This window comes from Terrapene carolina, unplaced genomic scaffold, assembly GCF_002925995.2.
Source record: "Terrapene carolina triunguis isolate 2854851 unplaced genomic scaffold, T_m_triunguis-2.0 Scaffold95, whole genome shotgun sequence".
Taxonomy (NCBI): Eukaryota; Metazoa; Chordata; order Testudines; family Emydidae; genus Terrapene; species Terrapene triunguis.
Window position 1 is genome coordinate 30649714 of NW_020664446.1, and position 25112 is coordinate 30674825.

The following is a 25112-nucleotide window of genomic DNA, read 5'->3' on the forward strand; positions in this document are numbered from 1 at the left end:
GTACATCTAGGCTCACAAACTTCTGCTGAGGCAATTTTCCCTCCACCCTATTATTAAAATATGTATTCATGTCTCCACTATTGTAACTACCATTTCTCTGTGTAACTCTCCCCATTTATCCAAAACTCTACTATTAAAAGCTCCCTCTTTGATAGCTCTAACCACATCTTCTTTTCCTCCTTCTCCATCCCTGTTCCTTCACTGGATTCTTCTTGTATTCCAGAACAAGTTCAGATTTCTTTCCTTCATAGCTTTGCACCATTTTATGCTTTATTTCATCCTAACCCTCTGTTGTTGTCTACGGATCTTTTATCTTTTCCTTCTTCGGTGTGCCCCATACACTACTCGTAAAGGTAACCTGTAAAGGGAGAATTGTACCCTTTGTTTCTTCTGATAGATAAAGAGTATCTGAAAGTTTGTTGTCTTCCTTCTGCTTATTTTATACCTTTTTAGAAATTTCGGAATATTGAAACATTGGTTTTGGTGAGTTTCCTTGGGAGAACTGAGAACTAGAATGGAGAGTTTTTCACATGCTTAATTGAGAGAAGGGGGTGTAGAAAATTTGCCATGGTCCATCTAGCCCAGTGTCCTGTCTTCAAACAGTCGCCAATGCCAGATGCTTCAGAGGGAAAGAACAGAAAAGGGCAATTATCTAGTAATCCATCCTCTGCCGTCCAGTCCCAGCTTCTGGCAGTCAGAGATTTTAGCGATGCATCTGGTTACATCTCTGACCATCTTGGCTAATAGCCATTGATGGACCTATCCTCCGTGAACATATCTAGTTAGTTTTTTATCCCATGGCATTCATGATATCCCATGGCAACAAGTTCCACAGGTTGACCATGCGTTGTGTAAAGATTTTTTTTTTACGTTTGTTTTAAACCCGCTGCCTATTAATTTCATACAGTAGAACCTCAGAATTATGGACACCTCAGGAATGGAGGTTGATCGTAACTCTGAACAAGACATTATGGATGCTCCTCAGGGCGGACTGCTCGGACCTGGGGCTCACATCTGAGCCTGCAAACTTCAGGTTCTTCACTTCCTACCTTTAAGGGGCTACCCCGTGCAATGGGGTGGGGACAGGCAGCTGGTTCTAGCCCCCTGGCTGCAAGGGTGATGAGTGAGGCGCACTGTGGGCACGGGGTGCAGGCTGTGGCCTTTTAAAAACGAACTGCTCCTCCAGAGCACAGGGTGCAAGCAGGAGCTTGAGCTTGGGCTCCAGCAACAAACACTCCCAGGCAGGTTCCAGCAGGAGCTCAGTAAGTTTCTTTCCTAGGCTCAGACTGAGCATGCAAGCTTGTCCCTCTAGGAGGGCAGGGGAGAGGACTTCGTCCATGGCTTACAGGAAAGCAGCGCAAACCCCAGAGCTGCTCCTGCCAGCTGCGCCCTGTGTGGCGATTAGGGGGTGGGAGTGGGGACAGGCAGCCCAGATGTGCCTACCTTTAAGATGCAATAAAGGCACAGTACAGTATTTCCTGGTTTGTTTGGTTTTGGTCTCCACTGCTGCCTGATTACTTCCGGTTTCACATGGTGTCCAGTTGACCAGTTAGTCTGTAACTCTGGTGTTTGTATCTTTGAATTTCTACTGTAGTTTCTGTGTTATGTGAAGGGGAAAATAATACTTCCCTATTCACTTTCTGCACACCAATCATGATTTTACTGACCTTTTTCATATCCCCCCTTAGTTTTCTCTTTTCTAAGCTGATCAGTCCCAGTATTTTTAACCTCCTTGAATTTCTATCTCAAAACTTTTTCCTGTTAGGACTACCCTTGCTCTACTTCCACGTACTCTTGATCCTATTCTCCCAAATGATGATAAAATATCAAATATAAGGAGAAAATCCTTGGAGCTAATGAGACCTACATAACATGCCTGTTTTGAATTATTGTTCTTCCTGTCCCCATCATCTGTTGTAATAACTCTTGTTATGTTACCTCTAACTTAGAAGATGAGCTCCTGAGGCCAGCTAATGTGTTCTACTTCTTGTGAAGTGTCAGTCATACATTGTAAAATAAATGATAAAATGAGGGTGAAGTTAAGTGGTTTTCATTGAGAAATATCCCTACTCACACTCCATTGCTTCATTCATGAGAGGGTGAATTAGGAAATAGTGGACAACCTGTTTTTAAAACAGGACACACTAAATCTGTTTCCATGTATTTATTTAAACCATTCTTCTGTGCAAAGCAGGAAAAATCCTGTGCTAGCAGTAGGTTTTTCCCTTCAAGGAGGAAGATTCATTTAAACTTTAACTCAGAAAATCATGGGCTTAAAGAATCTAAACAGTTGAGATACTGACCGAAAGCCTCAAAGAATCCAAGTAGCTGTCATGTCATGGAGCTACATCTTGTGGTGTGGAAGATACTCTGTCCCCAGGTGGCTTAAGAACTAGAAGCCTTACCTTCAATATATTACCTTTTTGGTACCACCCTGGGGTCAGATTCAGTGCTGCTAATTGACTTGTTCACCCCACCAAATAAACACTTCACATTTTTCAATTTTAAATCCCCAGAATTCTATGCAATTTACTTTACCAACATAGCTTTTACACTTTTTTAATGAGAAAATCTGGATTCAGAGACACTGAGCTTTTCCACAGTACCTGTATTAAATTGGCACACACCTTTTCTGTGCCTGTTTTGCAAAACTTTTCAATATTATAACACATCTGCACAAGGCTAAAACATATTTTTGTAGATTAACTCCCTACTATTTTGAAGGTGCTAGAAGTAGGTTCAGTAAAGAATGCTTTGAGTAAGAATTTAACTGCAAACTAAATTTTCCAAAATTCCGTTTGCCCAAAGCAAGGAATTTTTTACATTTTTTTAACTTGGAAGTAAAATATCAAACTTTTCATTTTCATCAGTCATATTGCAATAGGGCAGCTGAATAGATTTTTCTACCTCGGTTGTTGAATTTTGCGACAATTTTGAAGCTGGGTAAGAAGAATGGAAACAATGGCTGTTTGGCAATGGTATTTTCTTTTCCCCCTACCCTTAAAAATGTGTGCCCCGTTACACAGAGATTTAAAAGTTAAAGCTTTTAAAATGCATTTTAATCCCTTATGAGAATATATTGAACTAGAAGGATAAACAGTGTATTACCTTCTAAAAGCTTGGACTGCGAGATAACTTTATTTTTAATCTAAACACATTTTTCACAAACACACTAAAAAGGTTACCACTCTGCATCTGTTTTGATATGGAATCATGTTGTATGTCATGCACTACTTAAGCTCTTTGGAATGCTGTGGAAATAGTAAATGCAACTGGATTACGTTCACGGCATGGTTTAGGTGCTGTTATCTAGCAAAACTGGATTTCAGTGAATTAGTGTGCGCACACACACACATCTAATGTTGAAGGTGTAAGTCCTTATGTATATCTATATAAATAACTTCAAAAATACAAAATGTGGGTTTGGACCATTTCAGTTTAGAGCCCACTGCTTATGCTGCAACAACAATTTTTAATGATGAAAATGCTTAAGGGATGGTTGTTAGGTTGATAGACCACAACTGACCTATTGTGCCAGTGAACTTATATAATAGTTATATATTACATATGTAACTTGTTTAATGTAGTTTGGTTTTCCAAAATAATTGAAAGAAGGATTACTTGACAAATGTGGACTTGGAGGAAGCTGAAGCTGTTTTGAACCTTAATAAACTGCTGTATATGAACTATATGTCAGTACTGGTGTCTCAGAGAAATTGCCTTGTCATTCTATTTATTAGTACTGTTTATAGAACAGGAGTACTTGTGCACCTTAGAGACTAACAAATTTATTAGAGCATAAGCTTTCGTGGGCTACAACCCACTTCTTCGGATGCATATAGAGTGAAACATTGAGGAGATATATATACACACATACAGAGAGCATGAACAGGTGGGAGTTGTCTGACCAACTCTTGAGAGCATGAACAGGTGTCTCTAAGGTGCCACAAGTACTCCTGTTCTTTTTGCGGATACAGACTAACACGGCTGCTACTCTGAAATCTGAGTACTGTTTATATTACTGTAGTGTCTAGGAGCCTGAATCTTGGGTTTTCATAGTTTTTCCTTCCCATGTTCACCCCATTTCCGGTAGACAGAGGGATCTGGGGTTTTTATTGTTTGTTTTTAATTTTTCCACTCTAATGCCATCTCAACATGAATAGGTAGGGTAAAGTATGTCCCTCATTGTCCCCTTTTTCACATAGGTGACCACAGAAGTGCTCATATTCAGCCCTTCTTGGTTATTACTTTGGGTGCTTTAGAAATGTGTGCAGAGGTAGCAATAAATAGGACACTATCATGTACAGGGGAGTCCAGCAGCAAGTTTTTGAACATCAGTGACCAAAATCTCATTAAACTACCTTTTTTAATTTACTTATTAATATATTTATGTGTAAATAACATTCTCCCTTGTAGTCAGACAGCAGTTCCTGTCTGATCCATTTAATGATGCAACAGTCCAATATTTGCTCTTGATTAATTAAAAATACAGATTAAATCTACTGTTGTCAATAGGGTGACCAGATGTCCCGATTTTATAGTCCCAATATTTGGGTTTTTTTCTTATGTAGGTTCCTGTTACCCCCCACTCCCCCATCTCCTGTCCCAATTTTTCACACTTTCTATCTGGTCACCCAAGTTGTCAATAAACAGATCTCTGTAACTAACTGGTAAATTCAGTGCAGCAGGAAGCTGAGGTTAAAATTTTCAATAAGTGCATAGGTGAGCATGCAGTAGAATGCTTCTATGAAAATAATTGCTGTAGGTTAGGCAATTAGTCCAGTTAAAAATAAATACTGTTGCGTATCTAACAACTTTTGTGTGTCCAATTCAACAAACTAACTCTCCAATTTTCAAACTATTTAAAAATATATTTTGGCCTTTCAGAACACTAATCAATATACTCTTTTAACGTACAAGTCCCCTCTTTTTTCAGCATCCTTATTTGCACTATATAAATGGCTTTAGCCAGCTCATTCCTGTTGTTCAGATAAACAATGGCCTTTATGAACAAAATGAAAATTCGTAGCCGAAGAAATCCAATTTTTCTAATGCTGAGGTCAATGTTGGTTACATTAAAATGTGAAAAGAAATACAAATCACATTTTAACTCCCTACAAATGTTTTGTTGTTTACTAGTCTTTACCTCTGAAATGCTTACTGTACTCAAAGTTAAAAAAAAAAAAAAAAAAAAAAAAAAAAGCCCTACCCCTGTGACTGCCTACAAAGGATATTGTCTTTTGTTGTTTCCAAACTTATGATGACAACCAGATTTTTGTGACTTCTGTGATCACATACTTGGCATAATTTGAATTTTGGTGTCTCAGTCTTTTTTTCTCCTCCTTTTCCAAAATAAATTATACTAGCCAGATACTTATCAACTTTTTATTGCATCATATAAGGCACATTTATTAGAACTGTTCGGTAGAATCTAGGTGATTTTTTTTTTTTTTGGCCATTTTATTATGGTAGCAATGACTATATTTAAGGTTGAAATGCAACTTTCTTTAAACCCCCTACTTAAGTTGCTTATAACTTACTCAAACCAATTAATTGGGGACTGGAAATTTTTCTGTACTTGATCTTTACCAAGAAGGGAGTGTTTTGGAAAGTTTCAGTAGAATTCATTCAGATATTTATTAGTTCTTTATGTGTAAAATATATACTTTCCCTATATGTTCTGAGCAGAGGTTTTGCACATACATAGAGCCTGGATCAATTTCCTTCAAGATTGCTTTGTTTTGTGGCTGTTAATGAGATATAAGGAGCAAACTGAGTTTGAAGGAAATTGGTTCAGTAGTTTTGAAGTTGTGATAATTGAAAGCATTTTCACACACAAAAACTATGTTTTAAGTTTCTGTGCTCAATCTGTTATCTAGGACATTAGGGTGTACGTGAACAGTAGAGTTTGGCCTTTTTTCTGCTCCATCTCTACTGGCTTTGAATATTGGAAGCACTGTGAAGCACTTTAGAGTAATTTGCTGGACTTTAAAAGTTTAAACCTTACAATCACTTTCCGAAGTTTCCAGTGTGGTTGTGAAGCCCTGGAGACCACATGAATTAAAGTAATGAATACAGTGTTGCAAGGCTGATCTCCTTTGTTCTGTTCTCAGCTCTGCCACTACAAAACTTTAGCGGACACCATCAACTTAAAAACTACAATAAAAAGTAACAACTTATTTTGGGATTTGAGATAGTGCTGTCAAATGCACATTGTGGATAGTTTGTTTCTTCTTTTGTTTGTGTGAATATTCAGTACAGCAACAGGGGGAGAAAAACATTTTTTAAATTAGGAAAATAATATTAGACCAGTAAAAATTAGCAGGGAAACCCAGGGTCATGTTTTGTAACTGAAACTTAACTCATTTTGAAACTGATTGCATTTTAGAAACTGACCACATTTTTAAGGAGCACAATGGAGCCCCAACCTCCTTTAAGTGCTACTGCAATGTAAATGTTAAATAATAAGAATAAAGTGACAGTATATCTTTAATACTTTACACTTAGCACTTTACATACATTTAAGTGAGCTTTGTAACACTTTTAGGAAGTAGGTAACTATTACTACACCCATTTTACAGATTGTAAAATTATTGCTCAGAAAGATTAAGGATTTGTCTAGATAAGGGAAGTTTACACCAGTATAATTAGCAAGTTTCCTTAATTGAGACAAGCCCTCCATTGATCAAGGGCACATGGAAAATTAATATTAGAACCAGGTTTGTCATCTGTGTCTAATTGCTAGGCCCATGTATATTGCATTAGATGAACCTTGCCTTCCAGCCTGGTCCTTGAACTTCCCTATGCCCTAAACATGAAAAATGTCTAATAAAAATGCTTTGCAGTTATATAGTGTATTTTCATCTGTAGCTCACAAAGCTCCTTGCAGAGAGCGTACCATGTTGCAGATTGTGAGAGAAAAATAACTCACTTGCCTGATTTCACACAATAGATCCAGGCTTACAGGCAATAGCCTAGCCAATCCCACTACAGTGCCATTCAGGCAAATCAGTCAGTTTTTCTTCCTAGTGTATAATATCACCTTTGGGCATGGGGAAGGGCTTATAAATCTTCCCTTGAGTATATGGGAGCCAGTGAACTTATATGCTGCTGCCCAAACAGTTAGCCACAGAGCCCCTCTATCTCCTGTCCTCAAGCCCAGGGGGGCACAGTGCAACAATCCTTAAAGAGGACAAGCTTTTTCTTTCCTCTGCTGGCCCAAAGTCCATCCCACAGAATTTTGTGCCTATTTACCTTTCTGTAAAACAGACTACACTTATATCTGACTTTTCCTTTGTAGATTTTAAAACAATTGACAAAGCTAGATAATTGTGAGTGGCCCTATTCTACAGATCAGTAAGCATCAGATATAGAGATCTGTGGTTTAGTAGATTTGCTACCTTAGATAAATATATTCTGTTTCCTGCCCCAAACTTCCTGTGTAAGTTTTAACAAACATGTAACCTATCATGAGCTTCCACATTAGAATCATTTAGAATTACTCCTTGATGGGTTCAGGGGATACAGTTGAATTTATAAATCACTGAGACCCAGGTGCATATGCAGTACACAGCATTTTGGCAACATGCTAACAGTGCATGCACAATGGTTGATTTTCAAAGGCTTATAACTCACCCAAATTAAAATATTTTCACCAAAACACTATTAGACACCCCTTCCACCTACAGGCTCTTTCCCTCCCAAATTTCATCGTCCTAATTCAGCTCATCTCAGTACAAGTGTGGTTTTACAGCTATATACAAATTTTTAACTGCAACCATTCCATTTTGAAGATTTTTTTTTTAATGTGCAAAGGACTAATTTTTAACTTGTAACTTCAGAACCATTTCATTTAATTACTTGAAATTTATGGACAAAACCCCATTCTATACTAACAGTGATCACAAAAACTATCACTAGAAAATATTTTTCTTGTGCTTTGTTAGAAGATCGGTGAAGATTGGTCTTATAATGGAAACCTGGTTGCAGACTTAGTTATGGTGGGCCAGCAGTCTCTCCATATAATTTGTGTAGCTGTGCTGAATAATGGAAGAATCTTTGTGCTCTGAAAAATGCTAATTCTATATTCTGACTCACCTAAATAATACTCTACTTATGTTCTTCCAGCATCGTAAGCACCTTTCCCTCTTACAAAGGGTCATGGTGGATTCTTTATCATTGGCAACTTTTACATCAAGATTGGATGTTTTTCTAAAAGATATAGTCTAGGAATTAAATTGGGGAAGTTATGTGTCCTGTGTTATACAGGAGATCAGACGAGATCAGGGGTTCTCAAACTTCATTGCACCGGGACCCTCCTTCTGACAATAAAGTTACTACATGAACGGGGGGGGAAACTGGGGGCATCGGAGCCCAAGCCCTGCCGCCCTGTTTGGGGGGGGGGGGGGGGGGGGAAAGGGCCTCAGGCCAAGTCCTGCCACTCCAGGTGGGCGGAGAGGGGGCTGCAGCTCAAGCCCCATTGCCCCAGGTGGGGGTGGAGCTCAGTCTTCAGCCTCAGCCCTGGATCCCAGTAAGTCTAATGCTGGCCCTGGTGACCCCATTAAAATTGGGTCACGACCCACTTTGGGGTCACAACCCACAGTTTGAGAACCGCTGGACTAGATGATGACAGTGGTCCCTTCTGGCTCTGGAATCTATGAATTCCCCCTCCCCACCCCCAATAGTAATTTATTAACGTTATTCAAATGTGTAATATTGAAACAAAACAAAAGAAATGTTTCAGTAGTCATGCTAGACAATAGTATTTATTTTGGATTTATTTAAATCGAAATATCTCCTTCTGGTGAAATAAGGCAGATTTTCAAAAGAGTTCAGTTTCTGTTTAGGCACCTTAATAAAGTAGCCAGCTAAGCACTTAGAAAACCTGACCACTTCACTTAGATGCCCAACTAGGACTGCTGCTTGGTTCTGAATTTTTTTTTGGAAATCTGGCCCTTGACATGTCAAGCAAGTAGCTGTATGATCCATCAGGGAGACCAGGATGCTATTTACATCTTTCTGTTTGGAGTGATATGGCAACAGCAGAGTCTGATCTTTATAAGACAGTTAATGTAGCTTGAAATTTATCTCGAGACCAAAAAGAGCAGTATTTTTTTGTGCATTTGTTGAGGAAAGCTTACTCCAAAGAAGAAGAAACTTTATTACAGAAGTAGCTGTTTTATATGAAACTTCAGGTGTCTTGTATCAAATTAGTATAGTTTTAAAAGTATTTTATCCTTTATTCAGAAAAATATACAAATATATTTTTTTTTATAAAAGATGGCGGACTTTGACACCAGTTGGACAGCCTATACCAGGAACGAGATTCATTGCTTTCAAAGTGCCTTTAAAAGGGGTATGTATAAAATGTTACAGTCAGCCTGTACTAATTGCTGTGTGAAGACTTGTGGAAAATAGCATTCACATTCATGCAAACTGCCGAACAGATTGAATGTGAAAAATTACAGAAATTATTTTTCTATTAAAATTAGTATTTAGCACATTCAGTCCTTTTCCAATGAGCTTTCCATAAACTAAAGATGTTCGCTTTTCTAGGTGTAGACTGGTACTTGGTGTTACTGAGTACGTTTACTTATCTCTTATACAGGGCCGGCTCCAGGTTTTTTGCCGCCCCAAGCGATGGGGGAGGAAAGAAAAAAAAAGCCGCGATTGGCTGTAGCTCCACCGCGCCGCTTTCTTCTTCGGCGGCACTTCGGCGGCAGGTCCTTCCCTCCGAGAGGGACCGAGGGACCTGCCGCCAAATTACCGCCGAAGAGCCCGACGTGCCGCCCCTTTCCCTTGGCCCCCCCAAGCACCTGCTTGCTCAGCTGGTGCCTGAAGCCAGCCCTGCTCTTATACATCATGACTTTCTCACCAGCTAATCTGCACCATTCGTTTAAAATTACAGAATTTAGTGCTTCCGGAGTGTGTTGGTTCAGTTTTGAGCCCAGGCTTTTGCATCTTCTGAAACTGCTGTAACAAGAGTCCTACTTGTGGTGGTGATTTTTGTGACGTGGATAACTGTCCACTTGACATAAACCAGAAATTAATTTCACATACATGATGATCACCCATTAAAGGGTAGTGGTCACTGGACCACTTTTGAAATGGTGGCTATAAATGTATGTCTCCGTATCCTGTTCCTGTAAATTGCACAGAAATGGACAAAAGAAGTGTATTTTAAAGAAATGTTTTGCTCAAATGCTCTTTAATGGTATGTAGGCACCATCTTATATGAAAGTTCCATCTTACTCTGTTTCACATGGTTGGCCAGATTCTCTGTTTTGCTGAGTTTATGTTGGTCAAAGCAGAGACTGGAAGCCGTCATGGAGCTGTTTAGGCTCCCTGATACTTTGCCTGGCCCTGATGCTCATTAGAGAATTTTTTGCTGCTGTCTACATTCTTCTTACACTCACTTCAATCCTGATAAGACTTTGCTTCAAATATACAGGGAAAAAATTATCTTAATGCTAAATTATAAATTTATGTAGCATCCAGTAACATGAGTGACAGAGAAGAAAACAAACAGGCAGGGAAAAATAAGTATCCCCATCATTTGTGGGAAGAGAGGTGAGCCAGTAAGCTGTTCTATCAGAGCTCCCTAGTTTTTATGTAGAATAGACTGGTTGTTTGGGATTTTTTGCAGTGGGTAAGATTTTTATATTTTGTTTTGCTTATTGACATCAATGTTAGATTTGTCTGTGTTCAAGAAATTACTTTAAATTGTTATATTCATTCATTGTGCAGGACTTTTTTCTTGATATGAAATTAGTGCTTATTGCACTGGAGCTTCTGCCACAGTCTTATCTGTTGTCATAATATCATATAATAAAATCATGAACTTATTTTGGGTCATCAGTTCCATCTCAATGTAGTTTTTGAATCCACACAATACATTGAATGCCTATGTTTCCTCTTGTTCCTGATTCATTTTATGAGGCAGATGTTTCTATTTTTATTGGAATTTGTAAAACGCAATCTTCATTTTCCTTTTTCATCACAGGCAATTAACCAGAGACTTACTCCAACCCAGAAATTTACACCCAAAGACCTGATTGCTGCAATGAAAGCCCTAAATGTGGAACTTGGATTAATTATTGATTTAACATACACCACACGGTATTATGAAGTTAAGGTAATAGTAAATAAGTAATAGCAGAATTAAATGCACAATTACTGCTACCTTTTATCTTGTGTTATTTAATCCCAGTCTAGAAGTTGTCATGTTGGAACAGACAAGTGAACCATCTAATCTGGTATCCTGTTTCCAGCAGAAATTTATGCAGAATTGTATCATGAAGGAAATATCATCTTAACCTCAGCTAGCATTCACTTATGGCTTGATTCAGGAACTTTACTAGCATTTAATCATTATATTTATATATAGTACTGTAGTTCCCAGATTCTCTGATCAAGACTACTATGCTAGGCATTGCACAAACAGACAGGAAGACATGGCCCCTGCCCTGAAGACAGATGCTATATCTAAATCTTTTTAAAAATATAATATTTCTTTCACTGTTATGCTGTATGAATAGATTCCACAGGTTAACTCTACACTGATTTAAAAAAAAATTCTTTACATTGTAATTGGGAGTATCCATTTAATGTGCTCTGTGCAAGAGTAAATAGAAGCATGTGTTACTAAATGTAGACCCTTGAATATACACTATAATGGGATAAAATAAGTAAGGGAGAGGAGGTGAAGCTTGATACTCTTCATGAAGAGGATTTGAATGGCAGTACAAGCTTCCCTCATCAGTCCAACCAGTGTGCATCTACTGTGACCAGGAGGTATTGAAAGGGGTAGTTCCGTCTCCATTGCAAACCTAGATCTCTTTGCTTGAGATTGACTCTTCCCAACAAAAGGGCTATTTGCTATGGCAGTTTTTGTGAGTACAGCTTTTCTAATATAACTACAAAATGATCATTTTCAATCACTACTGATACAGATTTGAACCAGTGACTTACATCTGGGGTTTTTTATATATTGTTTGTAAGTTTTATGGTGGTACAAGATTTTAATGACTAATGATTGTTGCTATTTTTTTCTCCTTGTTGCTAGGATTTACCTAAAAGTGTGCAGTATAAAAAACTGTATACTGTTGGACTTGAAGTCCCCGATAATGCTACTATTCTACAATTCAAAAAATGGGTCAGAAAGTTCCTTTGGGAAAATGCAGGAAATGGTAATTAACAGCATCTTTAATGCTATAAAAGACCAAAATGTTACTTAAATCTTAAATGTATGATTTATTAATCACAATAGATGTTCACTTCTACAGGTCAGGTTTCTCAAACTTTTTCATAGTGTGATCCAGTTTTGTAACTTCATAATCTCATGGACCATCTCCTATCCCTTTTGCCACTCCAAAATGCTCATGTCAGCTACAGCATTTATTACATGGACTGCCTTCCTAATAGTGTCATATTTTTAGCTGTATTTAATGTGATGTGCCAGCTGAGAACAAGGAGAGCTAGCCCATGTGACCAGCAGGCACTTCCTGGATCACTGCTGGTTCACAGACCACAGCTTGGGAGCCACTGGCATAGTTCTGTGTATAATAAGTAATACTTTTCATAACGCTTTCTGTGTTTTTGTAATTGGACACAATCAGGGATTTTCTGATCATACTTTTTCTTCTTTCATTTTGATCCGTGAGGTAGCCTTACCCTGTTGAAGGCATGTAATGTGATAGCCTCCTGTCTGATCTCCACCCTCTACTTCACAGCAGAACCACTTAGTAGTGTGACCTTCAGTTCTCTGAATTAGGAGTCAAGGAGATAGCTCAAGAGCATGAAGATGTCATTTAGTTAATCGGTTATAAAGTTCAGTAGCTACGGGGCATCATGTCAAGATATTTTGATGGCAGCTGGATACTCCTTTGCTCTCATGAAGATAGTAATTCTTTAAGAGCATGATACAGTTATAGAGGTGGTTGGGAGTTTACATAGTGTTTGTGCAGAGCTGTTACACAGTTCTCCCCAGGCTGGTGTGACAGCTCTATGCATGGAAGAACTCGTTGCACACATCCTGCTACAACCTACATGTGTATCTCTTTTTAACTTTCCCTTAGTATTGGAGGCTCTTGCACAACTCAGTTCAGCATCTTCTGGAACAAATCTTTACTGGCAGCTGAGAGTCATTCAGCTGTGTGCCTGATTCAGGAGACTGCTCTGTTGACCAAGTCCTGGTTTCTTACTGTGATAGCTGTGTAATGGTTTGTGTCAGAAAATTTCCATTGCCAAAGTTGCACTGCTCTACCTCAGATAAGATGTATGGTTCTGTTGTGGATAGCCAGTTTGCAGGTGGACGTAAATCTCAGAAACCAGGGCCCAGATTTGAAGTGTTGGAAAAGAAGAACCATTATGAGATGGTTTTTTCTTATCCCAGTAGTTAATGTTCTGGCTCCTTGGTTGCTGTTTTTGGCTTATGAGCTGAAGTGTAGGGAGTTTCCTTCCTGCATAATCTAATGATTTGGATGTGACAAAGGCATTCCTTCAGGGACCCTTTGGGTCGGAATGTTTTGTTCTGAATGATGGTCAGAACCCCAACTTCCTAGTTTGCAACTGGATGAAGAGACACAGCTGTCTCCAAAGTCTGTAAGTGCCACTCCTGAGTTGACTGGAGATGGCAATACAAAGCAAGGAGCTAAATGCACTGCCTCCACAATGCCTCAGGCATCTGCCATCCCAGGAGTAATGGACCAAATTTAGACGCCTGTGCTTGGATCCCTCTAATAGTGCATTTCATAACCAGTAGGCTGCCAGGCTGACTTCAGTGTTTTTGCTTTTGGAAGGGTTCAGGAGAATCTGTAAGTGAACTCCTTGTGAAAGTAAGTTTGGTTTAAATTTGCCCTCAAAGTCAGTCATGTTTTGTTCCAGTTACTTGATTCAGTTTCCTTATCACAGTGTGGTTGATGGTTATCTAGTCAGGCAGCTTTTCTTATCACCAGTTTCCCCCTTCTTTTTTCTGTGCCCTGCCTGGACTAGTTTAGGTTCCAATAGGTTGGGAAGTGGGAAGCATTAAGTTAACTGCTGCTACAAATCCAGCAGGAAGAACATAAATTCTGGACGTATATCCTGGTGTGTACAGGCTTAATAATAATAATTTTGCAAACAGCAAACATGCTCACTGAAACTGCTTTAGTGTAAACAATAAATGGCTTCTTTCTGTTTTGCACTAATTATTTTATGGTATTTTTGTTTTTTCACATTTTTTTCCTTTGTAATAGATAAACTCATTGGCGTTCATTGTACCAATGGAATTAATAGAACTGGCTACCTTATATGTAGGCAAGTATTACATGAAAATTCAGATAATTTTTTTCATTAGAATAGTATGTTTATATCAGTCATAATCTATACCTTTACAATAATTCAGCCATGTTTTTTGTCAGATACCTTATTGATGTTGAAGGTTGGGATCCAGAGACAGCAATTCAAGGTATTTCCTAGAACTTGAACAAAACATGGGGCTCTGTGTCTACAGTGCTTCTGTGACAGCTACCTCATACTTAACTCCTGCACAGGTTCCCACAGATAAATCCTTCCTGCTGCTGCTTCCATGCCTGGCAGTATTTGGGCACAATCAGATCTGAACCACATCAAGAGGACAGTTCCCTCCCTCCAACCCCATTATTGGTTTTGAAGGTTTCTGTGTATTGGTGCAATCATAAGTAGCAACTGCAATAGTTACAGTTGGAAAACAGTTTGTTGCAAAAATGTTTGTGCAGTCTGCTGCAATTTAAAATTGAGTTACAGGAATCAATAGTGAACTTACTTCAGTTTTACATGCCACGGTTTTATTATGCCACGGTTTACATGGAGCCCCGATTGACCACATTATATGCAGTTGTGTTCCAAGCATGTTTAACTGCACACACTAATCTTTTTACAATTTTCTTCAGCTTTTGGTGATGCTAGAGGTCATCATATGGATGGTCTTGTATATCTAACAGATCTCAGAACTCAGCCAATGAGAAGGTAGGGCAAAGGCTTTTAATTACATAATTGAAGTTGTCAAGTGCAGTTCCTTGCATTTTCAATGCTTGGGTCATATTTAAAATGTCTCTTGTCCTGTTAAGCACATATTGACCTCTCTTATTACACTTTACACAAAGAGTGCTTATCTTTGAAGACTTCTGTTATGAATGGTATGAAGTGTAATTTTCCCCTTAGATTTTATATTATAAAGTCTTATAAATGTACATCATGCAAAGGGTTTTCTTTTAAAGTTGATTTTTTTAATTAAATTATTCTGTTGTTGTGTCCTACTTCCTTAGGTGCGTTCAGCAGAGTTATGAATGGTAGGGAGCAGCTGGCAAAAAATTATTAGTGAGGGCCCCTTAACTCTGGAATTCACTCTCTCCTCTTAGCCTGCCAGAGTCTGGATCTATTAACCTTTCCGGATATGCTGCATAGGGGATTGCCATTCCAGATCAGACCTGTGGTCTATCTAGCCTGCTGTCTTGTTTCTATCAGTGGCCACTACCAGATATTTCCGAGGAAGATGCAACAGACCCTGTAGCAGACTGGGCCCAGAAGGGAAGATTCTTCCTAGCCCCTGTAGCAGACTTATGTCTTGAAGCATGAGGGTTTATATTCCTTATTTTAAAAAAAAATCCAATCTAATGTAACTGTAGATGTCATTCTAATCCATCTATTCTACAAAACTCTTTTGCCTTTATGATATCATTGTAGCAGTGAAGTTTTAAGCTCTGTTGTTCTTTTAATAAAATTTTTTTGGCCTTTCAGTTTCACTAAATGTCCCTTGTTCCTGTATTATGAGAATGTAAATAGGGAAACTTTTCTGTACTAATCACTATCATGTATACTTTCATATAGGAAGGGGTGAAGTAGTTGAGGGACAATTTTGCAAATAACCACGGGGCTTCACCCCAACTGTCAACGAGTCATATGTCAGTGAAGTATTTTCTTTGCCTTTTTCTATCAGCCTCTTCAGAAAAAAATAAACTGAAATTCTCCCAAATGTACACATAGTCCTGTCTTGAGCTCAGGGGACTGGACTTGAGGTCCTGTCTTGAGGTCCCTTCCAGTCCTACACTTCTATGATTCCCTAGCTTTCCAGCACTCCCATAATGTCAATTTATTTCCACAACTGGAAAAAAATGTACATACTTTCTTTCAACAGTATTTTTAATAAAGGAAATTTTATATTAAATGCTTTTATTTTCCCTAGTAATCTTGGAATGGATGTATGGGATCCTGATGAAGATATTATACCCCCACCAAATGTGATGGAAGATAGGTTCCCAAATGAAGATTTTCCTGGGTAATTGGCAAAAATATGACATTTTTTAAAAATGTAATGTGAAAGATAACTATTGGAATAGTTACATTGGTATTCTGTTCTATTTTCAGTACTAATAATTCAGTATACCTATTTTAAATTAAATTAAGGTTGTGATAAAAAGATGAGGCAAGGGAATATTAGGACAGGATGTCTTCCGTTACAAGTACTTTGGATTCACTGGGGCAATTTTTATGCGGTAAAAGTTTTTATCCTTTGGTTTTGGAAGAGACATGTATTGTATCTCCTGTTCCTTGATAACATTCTAGTACAGTAGTTTGTGGTGTTAGTTTTCTGTGGGGTTATTTTGGGTTTGCTTGTCTCTTAAAAAGATGATATGGAATTATAGTGGTTTTCACAGTCTTGACCAGTAGTTCTCAAACTTTTGTATTGGTGACCCCTTTCACACAGCAAGCCTCTGAGTGCGACCCTCCCCTTATAAATTAAAAACACTTTTTTACATTTAACACTATTATAAATGCTGGAGGCGAAACAGGGTTTGGGGGGTGGAGGCTGGCAGCTTGTGGCCTCCCATGTAATAACCTCACGGTCATGACCCCTAGTTTGAGAACCCCTGGTCTTGACAATATAATATGTTTTATAATATTATTAGAAAGACAAGGTGGTTGAGGTGAAGTAATATCTTTTATTGGATCAACTTCTGTTGGTGAAAGAGACACGGTCAGGAGCGTAGCTAGGGGGGTTCAGGGGAAGCAGCCACTTCCCCTCAGCACATTTTTCAAAAGCGGCGCCTGCCGGGCCGGCGCTGGGCTCCTGCAGGCAAGGGGGGGGCAGGCAGCACGGCCAGACTCCAGAGGAGCCGTTGGGGGGAGGGGCGGCGGGCGCGGCCGGAGGAGTGAAGGGGCCGGCTCCTCGGCCATCGTGCCCCATGCTCAGCGTGGCCCCAACATCAGGACTTGGCGGCTGAGCGCGCCGCAGCTGGCGGGCAGGCGCCGCTTTTGAAAAAAATGCTGGGCTGCCCGGGCCGAGGGAAGCAGGAAGCTGCCAGGGAGAGGGGATCTCACCAGCTGCTGCCCGCCCCACTGCTCCGCTCCCCCCAGCCCCCGGGAGAAGCGAGCAGCGCCCACCCGCCACCCCTTCCCCGTGCCTGGCCCCCCCCCGACCAAGCCCCTCCGAGGGGGGGCGCAGCATGGCCGCAGCGTGGCCGGAGGAGCCGGGGGGGGGCGCAGCGCGGCGCAGCGCGGCGCAGCTGGAGGAGCCAGCCAAGCGGGGGTGGGGACGGAGCGGCCGGAGGAGGAGCCAAGGGGGGGCGTGGCCAGAGGAGGAGCCGGGGGGGCGCCTTTTTTATGTTTGCTCCCCCTGCACTTAGAACCTGGCTACGCCACTGGACACGGTTATAGAATACATATAATATATACTATAGTTAGACAGTTTAGACTGTTAATATATTAGTACCTTTATATATTTGAGTGATAATGTCCTTCATTCTCACTCCTGAGTAGTTTAAAAAATGCTACTTTGTTTGGATGGCTAACTTGAAATATTTATAACATAAATGCAAATAAGCTGTTTAAAAATATTAATTTTCTTCACAGGCCAGGGAAAAGATTAAGAATTTATGATGATGACCACTCTCACAATGATTTACAAGGACAGATACAGTTGAGAGATTTTGATTTCATTAACAAGGGACCTGGACAAAGACGAAGACCATTTCATGACCACCAATCTCAGGATGATTTACAAGCGCCAATGCAAATGAGAGATTGGGACTACAACAGGGGACCCGGACAAAGGCGAAGACCTTTTCCTGACCACCAGTTTTATGATGACTATCAAGAAGACATGCAGCTGAAAGATCTCGATTTCAGTAACAAAGGGCCTGGACAAAGACTGAGACCTTTTCATGGCCACCAGTTTCATGATGACTTACAGGGAGACATGCAGTCAAGAGACTTTGAGTATGTTAATAGAGGCCGTGGACAAAGGCAGAGACCCTTTCCTGATCACCCATCTCACAGTGACTTACAGGATGACATGCAGCTGGAAGATTTTGACTTTGTTAACAGAGGCCGTGGGCAGAGGCGAAGGCTTTTCCATGACCACCAGTCTCATGATGAATTTCAGGCACAGATGCAGTTGAAGGATTTAGATTTCATCAACAAGGGGCCCGGGCAAAGGCTGAGACCTTTTCACGACTACCAAACGCATGATGACTTACAACCACAGATGCAGTTGGGAGATTTTGAATTTGTTAATAGGGGCCGGGGGCATAGGCTGAGACCTTTTCATGACCATCAGCCTCACAATGATTTACAAACAGAGATGCAATTGAAAGATTTTGATAATAGGGGTCCTGGACAAAGGCGCAGACCTTTTCATGACAATCAAGCTTATGATGACTTACAGGAACAGACACAGTTGAAAGATTTTGATTTTGTTAATAAGGGGCATGGACAAAGACTGCAACCTTTTCATGACCATGACGACTTGCCACGTGAATGGTGTTCAGACAGGTGAAGTATTGTTTTGCTGTTACAGCAGATTTAGGGAGTAGCAAGTGTTGTTCCTCAGCATATTATTATATGACATTTTTAGGATAATGAGCAATTAGTTAGATTTTTTCCCTCCTTTTACTTATGTAAGGGTTTGCAGAATCAGGCCCTAAGGTTGGAAAACTGTCAGCTCCAGAGTATTTCTGTACTTTCTTAAATTAGAGAGCTGAATTAAATTAAAGCACATTTCCAGTAACTGCTCAGAATCAACTTGAGACAAAATGCTTCATCTCACTTCATTTTATAGTGAAGAGGTTTTGCATCTGAAAATCAGTCCTCAGGATTGAAGGTAATATGATATTATGTTAATCCCTTTAACCAAGTTGAGGTAATCAGCAAAGGAGTGAGGAAGTGTTGGATTTCAGTTGCTTATTTCATAAGTAATGTCTGCTAGCGAACCTCTCATTTAAGAACTGTAAATCCTTGATGACTCTCTAAAACAAATACTCACCTTGTTAACAGGGCCGCCGAGAGCAGGTTCGGCCCCGGTGAAAAAAATTTTTCGAGCCCCCCAGCAAGGGCGGACCAGCTAAACAGGGCCAACGAGGGGGGGGGAAGCCGGGCCCGGATTTTTTTCAGGCCCCCCAGCAAGGGCGGACCGGCTAAACAGGGCCGACAAGTGGGGGGGAGGGGAAGCTGGGCCCTGGGCCCCCTTCCGGACCGCTGGGTTCAAAAGTAAAACCTTTGACATAAAATTTGCAGTAATATTCTTTACACTGTTAAATTATAGCACTCCCAAATACTTAAATAAATTTTAAAGACTTATTTCTATCCTTCACTTTTGATTTACACAATTTAAACAATTAGGGATATTAGATCATTCTTCTGAGACTTTATAATTTTGATATTACTAAAATAATAATTATACTGTCACTTATATAACTAAGACATTCCTTCCATGCTAACTAGTTTTGGTTACTTTTTAAAAAAAATCTAAAAGAACTTTCACTAGAATTAGTGAATTATTTTACATGTTAAGAAAGACTAGTGTGTAATTCTTTTGTTTCTTTCAGAAATCGGTCATTTTCCTCCCATGAAAATTTACCAGAACCTCACTTTTCTTCTTCTCCTTCACGTCACAGAGATTACGGATCTGATAATGATGATTTCAGTAGAAGTTACAGGTAAATATCCAGCGTTCATATATTGCATATCAATCTACGTACCCCTCTACACATTACCATCCCTCTGCCACCATGACCATAGAAATTTAAATTGGATGTGCAGTTGTCAAACTAGATATTTGTTCTCGCTAAACTGCAATATAAGCAATTTATAATGGAAATGTATTATGAAATTCATGCATGTGTATAATTATATCTGATAATGGATGAGACATTATAATACATGATACTTGTTAGCAGAATTTTAGATACCAGAGACAATAAAGTTGCACATGGGTCTGAAAATCAGGATTTTGAAGTACGTACTCTGACTATCACTGGAAAATCCTTATTCCTGGTAGCATGGTTTTCACAAATCATTCCATTGTAAAGGAACAAAAGCATATTTTACATAAATATATATATATATATATATATATATATATATCTATCTATATGTAGTCTTATGCCAGATGTCTGGTTTGTTTTTTTTATTACAGGCATCAAATTAATTGGCAAAAAACAAAATCCTGAGTTTAATGTGCAGCAAATTATGTTTGTTTCATAACACTGATGCTTATTAATGCAATCATATTTTTTAACTAGAAATTATTTAACAGTCCCTACATGGTGAACTCATTCTTAAAGCAAAATAAAAACTTGGGATATATTCTTCTTTGAAGTTCTTCCATCCTGCTGTCATGTAGCGCACAGCTCAAATCATCGGCACTGAGGGTCCAATCCAAACACCAGAAAAATCAGTAGGAGTCTTTCCATTGATTTTCTGGGAGTTGGATCAGACCATGAAAGTTATTTCGAATCTGATAGAAGACCCTTTTTAATTTGTGTACGTGATTTGAATGTGTAATATTGACACCAAAGTCCCAAACCTGCAAACTAGCTAGTTAGAATCAGAGAACACCTGCATTCCAAGGACCACAGTTAGGACATGACTGACCTAAATAATCCAAATCTTGTGAATCTGGTTTCATATTCCCTCATAATTTGCTGAGTTCTAATCCTCTAACTAACATTAACACCAGTTGATGGAATTACTCACTTGCATAAGTATTTTACAGGATTAGAACCAGAATTCTCAAAATCTGCAGGTGATATTGAACCTGAAAATGAGCAAATTATGAGGGACAGTGAAACCAGATACAAAAATACTTGGATTGGTTAGATCAGTGGTTCCTAAATGTGGTTGTTGGAGTGCTGGTCATCCTCTTTGTTTCTAGCTGCTACATTGCATTAAATGCTGCAAAAGTTACACTGAATTCATTTTGGCTATTACTTTTCTATGTGAACAATTGGGATGATGTAATCATAAATAGGACGGAGGGGGCTGTGTTCTATGTGAATATGAGGCGTTTCACAAGGCAGTTTCTCTATTTAAAACTGTAGTCCATGCTATGACACAGTTTGAGAACCTCTGATGTAGGTAATTGGATCAGCAGGTGGCAAATGCAGTACAAAGAAGGTAAATATGAAATACTATAACTTACGCTGGGAGCAAAGAGCCAAGATATGGTATATATGCTAAATTCATAGATTTTAAAGCCAAAAGGGAGCATTGTGATCATCTAGTCTGATGCCCTTACAGGCAATAGAACTCCCCCAAAATAATTCCTAGACCATATCTTTTAGAAAAACATCCAATCTTGATTTAAAAGTTGTCAGTGATAGAAAATCCATCACACCCGTTGGTAAATTGTTCCAGTGGTTAATCATTCTCACCATTACAAATTTTTTGTGACCAGAGAGATGGAATACAAAACAATTGTGTGTATATATGGTAAGGGTGTGGGTGTGTGATTACACCCTTTACCATATGGCATATATGGTACTTATTAGATCCTAAGTCACCATATCATAGGAACAATATTATTGCAATAGAGAACATGCAGTAGAGTGCTACTATTATGTATTCCAAAGGAAAGATAACGTTGATGTTGATTTTTTTTTTCACATTATTTAGGGTCTTAAAAACTAGAAACATGATCCAAAAGTGAAGAAATTATTAATAAATAGGGAACTCCTGGTAGAACTACCTTACAGAAAGGGTAGTCAACTTAATTCAAAAGAAGGCAAATATTACAAATACAAATAAGTTAGCAATACCTAGGTAAATTTGTCTCTAAGAACGAAGAAGGGTATTGAGGAGAGTAATGAAGTTGCAATGTAGTATTAAGATGAAGCATAAAAAGGAAAGAATTTGGAGCTGGATGACCTTTTCCATTTCCAGTATACTAAAGGGTAAATTACTTACCTATAATTTCTTTTTGAAGGTGCACCATTTTAGAGTTTAATGCGAGCCAATTATCATTAATGAAATATTGTATATCTAAGAATTGTATGGTTAATATTTGGTTTTATTATAGTAATCGGCCTAGCTGTCCTGAAGATAATAGGAGAACACGTCCTTCAGATGAATTTAACAGAGGGGGAAAAAACAGATTTGCGCCATATTCTTCACGCACAATGCATCTGTCCTCATCCATACACCAGGAAAATGATTCAACTGATTATGAAAGGAAACCTTTTCAAGGTGAATTTGCAAGAGATATGGAGCAAGGCAAAAGATTACCCATTGTAACAGTTGATTACAATTATGGTTTGCCACTAGATTACAGACCTGAAGAGGAAGAGAGAACACATTATGATTTACCTCCAAGAGAGCGCTACAACTGGAACTGAATAAAAAGAAAGCATTTGCTCTGATTAAACCTGTATTTACCCATTTTACTTTGTATGTGGACCAATTTTTTTTACAAATTAGAAAATTCAAGTTTCAATGTTAAGAGAACTTGTCTCTACTGTAAGACTAGTTTCTACTGATGTGTGGTTCTTTACATTTATGAAATAGTGTGTGTTAAGTATATTTGGAGACAAATCCTCAACACATGTGAAATTAAAATAGTCCTTGTTTCTAGTGAAATTGGAACCCTATATCCTAAAGCAAACAGCTGACTGATAGTGGTTGTGTTTTTGTTTAACTTTCTTTAAATGCAAATAATTTCAGGATGCAAAACTTGTAATAAAAGCTAAAAAAATGCACCATAAACTAGACTAGCATTTGAAATTATAGAAAACCTTCTATGAAAATTAATAAAGCAGAAAGTAATGTCAACTTGATTGAATTGTTTGGTGGTACCTTGGATTTCTTATTGCTAATTGCTAACAAAAAACGGAGTCTCAATGTCATAATGAAAACTTTTGCGAATTATTTTAATTATAATTTTAGAAACCTATTTTTTTAGTAGTGGCATGTATCTCCTATTAATTTTAGTAGGCATTTCTCATGCATAGGCATACAATGATCTGGGCATGATTTATGTATCTGATGGGTTCATTTGGCCACAGTGAAAGCAGTTTGGGCTTTTTCCTCCCCTCTTTCTTCCACTGTTGAATTCAGTCTACTCTGCTGGACTGCTGCAGCACTGCATTCTAGCTCCAGTGTTCTGTACGTCCATCCAAGAGAGCAGGCCTAGGATCACTCTTCTCCACACCACAAAGCTTTCCGTGCGAGAATTTTCGCTCACGAATTGCTGAGAACTTCAAATTAATTGGATTTTCAGTAATAAGAACTTGTTGAACTTGCTCTTAGGCAGCCTGAGGGTCCTGTACTAATCTGCATTCCTTCCTGCTTCCACAGGTGATGCATTTGTCAGTCCAGTGCCAGGTGCATATTATCATTATCTTCCACTAGCTTCTGCCAGCAATGTAGCAGAGTGATCTCACGCATATCACCAGCATCCCTGTTCTAGCTGACCAGGTCCCTTGGGGTGGAGGTGTATGTGCACACTTTTACATGTCAGTCCAATCTACCTCCAATCTCCAATTCTACTGCACTTTCCACTGGCTTTCCTCAGCAACACAGGAGAGCAGTAGCTAGAATCTGCAGGTAAAGGTAATCCTAGGTTCATCCATGTGTGTGCCAGAGCCACCTACTCTGGATCACCATCTTATTTGGTCTGCTGGCAGCTCTCCAGAGAGTAATGCAGCAGAGAGTGACTGATTAACTCCTGTCACCAGCCTTCCAGTTCTAGTAAATATTCAGTGCTTATAATCCTGCCATTAAAAGCCGGTATTAAGGGAGAAAAGTGCTTTAAAGGTGGAATAGCTGTAAACCCTCGGCTACAGCACTTATATACACACAATGCAGTTTAGTGCAAAGGAAGTTTCTCAAACGGCAGTGCTCTTGCCCAGCACTTCCAGGTCAACATTTTTTAAAAATAAGAGCTTCCTAAATCCATAGTGAGGTACCTAAACAAGTGTTCAGATTTTCAAAAGTGCAAAGCATCTAGCAGCTCCCACTAACCTGGAACTTTATTATGAAAATTCCAAGAATCTAAGGCAGGGGCGGGCAAACTTTTTGGCCTGAGGGCCACATTGGGTTTCTGAAATTGTATGGAGGGACGGTTAGGAGAGGCTGTGCCTCCCCAAACAGTCAGGCATGGCGTGGCCCGGCCCCCACCCCCTATCCGACCCCTCCTGCTTCTCGCCCCCTGACAGCCTCCTGCCCCATCCAACCCCCCCTTCCTCCCTGTCACCTGACCCCCCCCAAACCCCCGCCCGCCGCCCCATCCACCCCCCCCCTCCTTCCTGACTGCCCCCTGGGGATCCCTACCCCCATTCAACCCCCCTGTTCCCCGCCCTCTGACAGCCCTGACCCCTATCCACACGCCGCCCCCTGACCACCACCCTGAACTCCCCTGCCCTTTATCCAACCCCCCCACTCCCTTCCCCCTTATCCCGCCTTGAGCATCGGTGGGTGGCAGCGCCACCCAGAGCACCAGGACTGGCAGCCGCACCACCCGCCTGGAGCCTGCCACACCACCACACAGCACAAAGCACCAGGTCAGGCCCCTGCTCTGCCCCAGGAGCTTGCAGCCCCGCTGCCCAGAGCATTGCGCTGGCGGCCGGGTGAGCTGAGGCTGCGGGGACGGGGGAACAGCAGGGGAGGGGCCGGGGGCTAGCCTCCCGGGGCAGGAGCTCAGGGGTCGGGCAGGTGGGTCCCGTGGGCCGGATGTGGCCTGGGGGCCGTAGTTGGCCCACCTCTGATCTAAGGCTAACTTTTGTATAAATTCAAAAGCATTACAGCTTTCTGAAAAATCTGCTCAAACATCCTGGAACTACTGTAGAAAAATGGTTTAGCACTTGAGATTATTCTGCTGCAGA

General features: G+C 39.9%; 1 protein-coding gene across 1 annotated transcript in view; it reads left to right on the top strand.

The window, feature by feature from the left end:
* Positions 1-23066, top strand: part of LOC112105986 — a 31535-nt gene extending 8469 nt beyond the window's left edge. Inside the window, exons 3-12 of the mRNA XM_024199004.1 lie at positions 9280-9355; positions 11003-11134; positions 12065-12188; positions 14235-14295; positions 14400-14446; positions 14910-14985; positions 16202-16294; positions 17869-18789; positions 19842-19952; positions 22313-23066. Of these exons, the coding sequence (XP_024054772.1) occupies positions 9280-9355; positions 11003-11134; positions 12065-12188; positions 14235-14295; positions 14400-14446; positions 14910-14985; positions 16202-16294; positions 17869-18789; positions 19842-19952; positions 22313-22628 (1957 nt within the window). The 3' untranslated portion in view covers positions 22629-23066. The remainder of the gene's footprint in view (positions 1-9279; positions 9356-11002; positions 11135-12064; positions 12189-14234; positions 14296-14399; positions 14447-14909; positions 14986-16201; positions 16295-17868; positions 18790-19841; positions 19953-22312) is intronic.
* Positions 23067-25112: the final 2046 nt, after the last annotated feature.